General features: G+C 48.3%; 1 protein-coding gene across 1 annotated transcript; it reads right to left on the bottom strand.

The window, feature by feature from the left end:
• Positions 1-5,293: 5,293 nt before the first annotated feature.
• LOC142774779 (uncharacterized) lies at positions 5,294-8,483 on the bottom strand. The gene is made up of 2 exons (XM_075875822.1): positions 8,250-8,483; positions 5,294-5,717 (listed from the first exon to the last, which is right to left on the bottom strand). The coding sequence occupies exons 1-2, from the start codon at positions 8,337-8,339 to the stop codon at positions 5,409-5,411; spliced, it is 399 nt and encodes a 132-aa protein (XP_075731937.1). The 5' UTR covers positions 8,340-8,483; the 3' UTR covers positions 5,294-5,408.
• Between the last annotated feature and the right edge of the window lie 327 nt (positions 8,484-8,810).

The raw sequence follows: 8,810 nt of genomic DNA, 5'->3' as shown, positions 1-8,810 counted from the left end.
CGTTTAGCTGTTGGAGACAAGGTGCTGCTGCTACTCCCGTCGGACAACAACAAACTGATTCTAACATGGAAAGGGCCTTTCACAGTTCTAGAGAGGAAGAATGACGTGGATTACGTTATTGATTTAGGAACGCGAACATCTCTGTTTCACGTCAACCTCCTCAAAAAATATCAAGAACGACCATCGGTACCACAGCCAACAAAAGAAGCGTCAGTCGCGTGTCTGGCTGATGATACTGAGCACGACGATCTACCATGCGTACCTTTTCAGCAAAAAGAATCTGCTGCCGATGTGAACATATCGGAAGCACTCTCTACTAAACAGCGCACGCAGATCGCTAGAATACTGCATACCTACGAGAATGTATTCACCGACATTCCCGGCAGAACACATCTCACCCAGTGCAAGTTGAATGTCGCAACGGATACACCAGTGAACATACGGCCGTATCCACTACCGTTTGCTACCAAAGAGGCAGTTCAACAAGAAATTAGAGACATGCTGAAGCAAGGCATCATCGAGCCATCTGAGTCTCCCTACCAGTCGCCGATAGTAGTTGTCAAGAAAAAAAGACGGGACAATACGTCTATGCATTGACTTCCGGCAACTCAACAAGATACTGCTGAACGACAATGAGCCCATACCTCGAGTTGATGTTATTTTTGGACAACTGGGGAAGGCACGATATTTTTCTAAGTTCGACTTTGCTAAAGGGTATTGGCAAGTCCCGATGCATGAAGAGTCCAAAGCAATGACAGCGTTTTCTACATCAGCAGGCCTTTATCAGTTTCGTTTCATGCCGTTTGGCATTAAAACCGCCCCAGCTGTCTTCAACCGTCTAATGAGGAAGGTGGTAGCAGATATACCCCATATTTACTTTTACTTCGACGATGTGCTCGTTGCAACCGAGACGTGGACAGAACACGTGGCCACACTTGAAGCCTTTCTTCAACGAGTTAGCGAATCCGGGTTGACGATTCGACCAACGAAAAGTGAGATTGGTCAGCAGTCAGTAAAGTTCCTCGGTCATCACGTCGAAAATGGCATCATCAAACCCCAGATCGAAACCCTTGATAAAATACGGGCAGCCAAGCGCCCACAGACGAAAAAAGAAGTACGCTCTTTCCTTGGACTTACGGGCTATTACAGAGATTTCGTCCACAAGTACTCCGAGATAGCAGGACCATTAACTGAACTGACTAAAAAGAGAGCCCCTAACAAAGTAATTTGGGGAGTGCAGGAACAGAAAGCCTTCGATGCACTCAAGACCATGCTGTCTACACAACCTGTCTTGAGAGCACCCGATTTCGCTCAGCCTTTTGTACTTCGCACCGACGCCTCGTCAACAAGCGTAGGTGCCATACTTATGCAGCGGCATGGTGCTATGCTACACCCAGTGTCGTACGCTAGCCGACGACTGCAACCACGAGAAACTGCCTATTCGACAATCGAGCGCGAAGCCCTGGCACTCACGTGGGCCATCCAGAAATTTCATATTTACTTGTTCGGGCGAACGTTCATACTACAAAGCGACCACAAGCCTCTCGTTTACATCAACTCCGCCAAACACATCAACAGCCGTGTTCTACGTTGGAGCCTCATACTCATGGAGTACGACTTCAGCGTTGAATATATAAAAGGCAGTGAGAATGTAGGAGCAGACTATATGAGCCGGTTGCCAAGCGCATGAACATCATCGCTACACGGCTTGAGGATTTCGCAGTGTCGGGTATAATTGATGGAATTTTTTTTTTAGGTGCACATTACTTACCGTGACGGACCAACTTTCATCTCGTCTTGCGAGTACCTTTGAGAGTGTCGGGTGTGCGGGGCCCTGAACACTGGTGACAACTTTTGTGTCTCTTATGTGTGCCGAGTGTGCGGGGCTCGGAAGTGTAGTGCAGTGCTCCGAGTGCGCGTGTACTACGGTGTCCCAAGGGATCCAGTGGCAGCTGCAAGTTCTTCACAGCGAAGAACCTTCTTAAGTGGGGGGGGTAATGTGACGAAGCAGGGAAAGCGAGAGCAGACGACGGAGTGGCCGATCGCTGGAAGGCGAGAAAAACGAAGGAGCTCGGGCTGCAGAGAAGATTAAGAAGGGCGCGCGCAGGCGAGACAGTTTTTTTTTTTGGAACGCCGGCAGAACGGGCGGCAGGTTGTTGGAGAACCCGCATCTACGCGCGAGGTTCGCATACACAGGGCGCCTGTCTTCGGGACAGCGAGCGCCTCACGGTCCTCGCCTGGCAAGACCTGGGACGCGGCCTGCTGCTCTCGGAGAACCCGCACCTACGCGCGAGGTTCCAGATTGTCCACCGCCGTCGAGACGAGCGTCGCAAGGTCCTGGCCTGGCGCGGACGAGCCCTGTCTGGCTACCGGCTACCGAGCGACGGTTCGTTCACTCGGCCCTTAACCCCTGCTGCTGCTACGTCGTTGCCACACCGCACATCTACCCGACGACGATTACGTCATCACAGGGACTCAACCAGCCCACAGCCTCCTGGTCCCCAAGCACCGCCACGTGAGACAATTGACTAGTAGTGTACGCTGCCGCTTTATGTATTTCGTGTGTGTATGCTGTCAAATACAATTGTAGTGTGGTTTGTTAACGTCAGATACCGTCTCCTCCATCCGCAACGCGTCACACGCTCTGCGGCGCGACGAACCTCACCAACAAACCTCACAACGATAAAGATCAAGCAGACTGTCATCAGTGTTCCATAGGCCGAGCATGCGAAGTTTCAGAACGCTTCATCGAGGAATCGTCGTTAAAATACGAAGAATCTATTGTGAAATATTGGACGTTAAGTGCGGATTTTTCGGCAAGAAAAAAAAGCAATACCTCAACGCTGATTTTCTCCGCTAATAATGAACTTACGATAGCGACACATACGCCATTACAGTTCTCAGCGTGCTGTTCGTCAGTCTAAACACAGTTATTATTTTTCTGGAATGCCTCTTTAAATGAAAGAACTGCGCGTACTCTTTAGGTGGACCTCCCTGAATTCAATGTCGGTGGGACCATGACGGCTCCCCGTAGTCATACGACGAGAAAAGGACATGCACAGTCTGCTTTTTGAGCCCACATTGTCAACGTTAGATATTTTGTATCCTTCCACTCTATCACACTCGTCTCAGATAACAGGCCGAATTCACAAAAATTTACTCGCACGGGCGAGGAAAGTGAATAAATAGAAAAAAAGAAAATAAGAAGAAAAAAAGCGCACCCCGCACCTGACTGCATCAGAGTTCAACGCCGAAGCAGTAGCTCACGAGGGTAAGGAATAATGGGTAATTAAAAGGAATGGAGAGAGAGAAAGAGAAGTAAAGATTGAGGCAGAAAAGTAAAAGATTGGGAGCCAGTTATAGAAGTCGCCGAAGAGAGGACACGGCGTACGAGACAACCATCTGGCACGAAATACGCCGCAGAACCAAGGCGGAGTCTTTCAACCTTCTGGTATCGAAGGACACCGGTCAAGTCCTCTTTTTCGTTTCGCCAATTGCACCGGCCATGTGCTTCCTGCGGTCAAGCTATCGGTGCAAACATATTAATCTCATGTGCCCCTCCTAACGTTCTTTTCAATCCTCTCACGCTGTCCTTGATGTACTAACTGCTCAGTAACACAAGAAGATTGTTGGTTATCTTGCCTTTCCCCACGCACCAGTTTTTTACAAATTTCAATGAAAATGCAGTTAACGACTCTGTTTCCAAACCGCCGTTTCTCTTGTAGTTCTTAGACGAAGAGTGATCAATATAAATTGGCACCGTTGACACGAAGACACCACCGGCCAGCTTTTTCTGCACTTGAGGAGTGTACTTGTGTGTGTCTCCGTTTAATATTTGATGACGCACATGCCTCGCTGAACCGCAGTTCACTGCATCTGCGCGTCACGTGGCACTTCATTACTGCAGAAATAAGGGTGATCTGCAGTACCAGAAACCGGACTGCTGACATCTGGCGCTTAACAGCATAGCAGCTATATCACGGTTCGCAAAAAACACAAAATCACAGCATTTCAAGCTGCTTGCAGATAATTATGGGGCAAAGCTTTCGGAGGTGATTATTGTGATTAAAGTTGAGATAGTACTGAGACTGATTGCGGTTGTGATACTTATATATATTATTTTATTCAAAGAGATAGTGCTGAGACCAATTGTGATATAGCAGTGATACATCTTTATAGCTGATATGAGGTTCCGAGTTCCAGTTTACGTATAGACTTCATAATCACAACTTCATTAGCTATCGTCTCTGGTGTAGAATTTTCTTGTCGGTATTGCCGCCTTGCATCCGCTTCAAGTTGTCTCAACTGCGCGTCAGCTTGGCGTTTTTCCCGCTTAGCATTCGCTTCCTTAGCCCTAGTCTGTGGTGTAGAACTTTGTTATTGCCGTCGCAGCTTTGCATCCGCTTCCTTCTGTTTTGTCTTCGCGGTAGCTTCACGTCGACGGTGATGCTGATACTGAGCACGTCGCGCTTTCCTGCGTTCGTCTTCGTCTACATGAGAGAAGACAATGGGTGGTATGGAACGTTGTTATATATATATATATATATATATATATATATATATATATATATATATATATATGTATGTAGATATAGATATAGCTATAGCGTTGACAGCAGCGCCATCACAACTACAATTAACCACAGCGCCCTCTGTAGCTTATAATATGAAGGTTACATGGTGTTACGGACAGACGGGAGATGGCGGATATCGTGAGGTCTTAAGGAGCTTCGGCTCTAAAAGTACAGATTAATTAACCGTGTCATCGAAGTAGACTTCCAGTGCAATAATGTTATTTTTGTTGTGATGGTGACGAGGCAGCTGCAAGATTGCTTCATCCAAGCATATCTTCAAAGTGCAATACATCCACGATGTTGCAATGCATGCGCGTGGTTAATATGCGCACAAGTTTCATTGACGCCGAGACTAGTCGAAAGCAGTAAGAAGAACTGGGCATGCACAAAGCATACAGCGCAAAGGCAAGATGTCCGCAGGTAATTAGGGGCAAGACTGTATTCTAAAGAAAGCCAAGCTCGCGAGAGGAAGGAAGATGGGCAGACGTAATTAAGAATATTACGGCGATAACATGACCCCATAAACAACCGGGTGGGGCTACCTGTCTATACTTGGAGGATGCCCTTGACTTGCAGTGGGCGCAGCGAGGCCGATGATGAAGCTTTAGCGATACAGACGTTAAGGATTTGTCGTTGAAACACGTGGACACTCGCACACTTTTCACGTGCACGCTTCATGTTTCGCTATGCTCTATGCGATTTCATTATGAAGCAACAAGAACAACACAGTATGCTCTTTATTTCTGCACATGTACCAAATAAACACAAGGCGCAGTTTCCTATATATATACAGCAAATATTGATTGTCATACATAAAAGTACACGTTAGACAAACTACAGCATCGGCTGGAAGTCTCGGTTCAGAGGCTTTGCGAGTCCTATGAAAGTAGCCGTAGAACAACTTTGGAAGCAGGGACCACTTTTAATCAGATCTTCACCCACTCCGCCGCTTTGTCTTCGTATCCAGGTGACGCTATCACGCATGGGGCTGCCAAGTTCGCACTTGTAGTGGACGTGCAGGCACTTGAGCAGTGGCAGGATCCGCTGCACGGAGGCCACGCAATCCAGCAATACACTTTCCGGTGCACACGTATTGAACAGGAGGTACAAGTGCTGGAGGTCGGTGAAGCGGAACAGGTTGCTCTGCAAACGAAACAATGTAGAAAGCTCATAGCTGCCGCAGGGCATCGGATGCTCAAACAGCACAAAGGTGACTGTTAAAAGCAATCGCATCTGTCCGTAGGCAAAGATCTTGGGTGTGCTGGAAAGTGTGAAAGAAAATGATGATAAGAGAGAAACAGCAGCAATAATTTAAAGATCACGCTTTTACACTACATCGCAGAGGAAATTAAGGGTAACACTGCAGTGGAAAGAAAAGCCGAGAACAACACATCGTGGTGAAGAACGAAAGGCGATAAGAGCAACGCAAGTAAATGGTAATATGGGCAGGGGTACAGAAAGGTAAATAACAAAAAAAATTTGCCTGACGAGGGAGAAAAAACCTTGTAAACTGAGCGAAGCAGACGGAACGAAAACTGGAACATGCGCGCACACCCTAAAGCACAGAATTTTCAACTTACGTTGTACAAAAAAAAGTAGGTTGATATGTTCTTCAAAATATTGAAAACAAGAAAAACACGCAATGGTACTGCAAAAACAAGACCCAATAAGTTCATCGAAGAAGTCCATGAAATCCCTGGATAGCGATCTGGAAAGGAAGTTGAGACAGCTAAACGCCCCTTTTTTTTTGCAAATAAAGACATCTCGTAACACGTGGAAACGTCAGCAAACGAGCAGCCACGTCAACCGCAGGAGCTCGAAACGATCGATAAGAGGAGTAACGGAAGGGTAACCACGAGAAAGGAAATGCAGTCGAGGTAGGCAAAGAGCGAGACGGAGTGCTGACAAAATGATTTTAGGGACAGCGGAATCCAGTCGCCGTGGACGGAGTGAACTGGAGAAGATTGGTTGATTGATATGTGCAGTTTAACGTTCCGAAACCCCCATAGGATTACAAGAGACGCCGTAGTGGAGGTGTCCGGAAATTTCGACCACCTGGGGTTTCGAACACCTGGTGCACCCAAACCTGAGAACATGGGCCTACAACATTTCCGCCTCCATCGGAAATGCAGCCACCGCAGCCAGGATTCGATCCCGCAACCTGCTGGAGAAGATTGGGAGAGGAGAACGTACCGATAGGATGATGCACGAGGACCCCAGGAAACAGTGATCTGTATAAGACAAAACAGCCTAGCTAGCGTACAATGCGTTTCATTACGAAGCACTAGTCCTAGAAATAAAAGCACTGTTCTTAAACATCGCTATGCAACGTTAGCAAGAATTGAATGAGCCCCATTGGTGCATAAGAGAAAATTACCATTCGCCACAGCTGCTGTTGTTGACGCCATGAAAGCAGTGAGATGTTTTCGCTTATGAGAACGAAAGGGTACCTACAACAACAAAAACCACTCACCAGCAGATGCCTGTCATCAAACCGAAGGAGGCGGTGTTTTAAAATAAGGCAGCTCGGATCACTGTTGTGGGAGAGCACTCGACTTATGCGCTCGTAGTCCAGCTCCAAAGGGCAGCCGGCCAACCGCAGTGTGGACACTGGCCTGCAGCACTCGATAAACCACTGGCACGCGGCATCGTGCACGTCACTCAATGTCAGCCTGGCAAGCCCGTTCCGAAAGTCGGAACTGGCGGAGCAGCGAAATAACTCAACAAACAACTTCCGACGCTCACATCCAAAGCACCGACAAACATTGTCTTTCCTTGAAGTCGGGACAACAGGCCGCCAGACATTGCAGAACCATCGGGCCGCCGAAACCGCAAGGGGGTGCCGAGAGCGACTGCAGGAATGGCAGACGACCGTCCTGAAGGAAAATGGTCACGTCGACATTGGGTCCGAAATGGAACGAGCTAACGTTGAGCTCGACCAGCTGCACAAGCTGCGTGCAAAATATTGCAAGATTCGCTCTGTACTTGCCCCTCGCAGCTGGATAGAATAAATTCGGATTCGCTGGTGAGAGTACGACACAGAGTTGGCGCACGTTGCTCCAGTTGTGTTTGAAGCTAGCTTCCCGAAACCATTCAGGCGCGAGGCGGTCGTCAATCGCGAACAGGGTCATTTGGAAAGGCATAGAGAGGCATATGACGCTGGTGGTCACAAGGTCTCGTAGGGTAGTGCAGCTCCGGAAGTTTATTGACTTCTGGTAGGTAAAGCTTGCGGAAACAGCGGCGTAGGCAGCGAGATCTAACGCAGCTGGCGGTTCACGAAGAATGTATGAAGGCAAGTCGGAGGTCAATCTGAACGTGTCCTGTTGCATGTGTTCTACAAGGAGGATGGGGCACTCCTCTACGGCTTCGTGGAAAAGACCAGATACAAGGTGTACATGAAGGTAGTTCGCGTTTGGGAAGCAACGTATTAATGTAGACAGTACTTTCAAATTCTGCTTTCGGCCAGTCTCAACATACACGCGGTGCAGTTTCAGAGCTATGCAGCCTTCAGTGGCCACCAATGTGGATAGGCATCGCATCTCGAGGAAATCTAGGCTTCCCGGAAGAGGATGGTAAACTCGATTTCCTCGAGGTGGGGTAGCTGAACTGCCAACTTCAATACGTCGCTGGGCAGAATCGGGCAGGCGACGCACATCAAGCGTCGGAGTTGCTTACATTGCGCGATGAAGGGAAGCACTTGTTGGGCGTCCACGTCGATGCAGTTGGTGAGGTCCAAGTCTGTGACCGCCGCTGGTGCTCCGGCATGGCTCAGCCGCTCGGCCAGTTTGCTCAGTGGTTCGTTGGCACGCAGGCGCACGTTCATTTCGGCTATCTGGCGAACTGTTCGTGCTCATTGAACGACAGCTCGGAGTGGCCTTCGTTAGGTCGATGAATGCGAAATATATCTTAACCGAGCCTCCCACGTGACTCCCAGATGGATGATATTCATCGCAGGCGTGACACGAGGCGAAAGCTGTGAAAAAATGACGTCACGGAGGAGCGTATAGATGCTATCGTACCTCCTGAGACAGACTAACCAAATACGTGGCCAACTCTTTTAAGAGCGTATATGTTCATACATTCTCTAGCCCCCTTCGGGGAGTGCGTAATCTGCTCCACGTCATTACGCACGAAGTCACGTGCTTTGATTGTTTAAAGAGTAGGGTGTTGGCCGAGCAAGTTTTTAAGAATGATTGTTCGAATTGAACGTTCCAAAACGACGATATGATTGCGAAA

The sequence above is a fragment of the Rhipicephalus microplus genome, chromosome 10 (genome assembly GCF_043290135.1).
Source record: "Rhipicephalus microplus isolate Deutch F79 chromosome 10, USDA_Rmic, whole genome shotgun sequence".
Taxonomy (NCBI): Eukaryota; Metazoa; Arthropoda; class Arachnida; order Ixodida; family Ixodidae; genus Rhipicephalus; species Rhipicephalus microplus.
The sequence above is the reverse complement of the archived record's forward strand: the minus strand, read 5'-3'. Positions and strand labels throughout refer to the sequence as shown.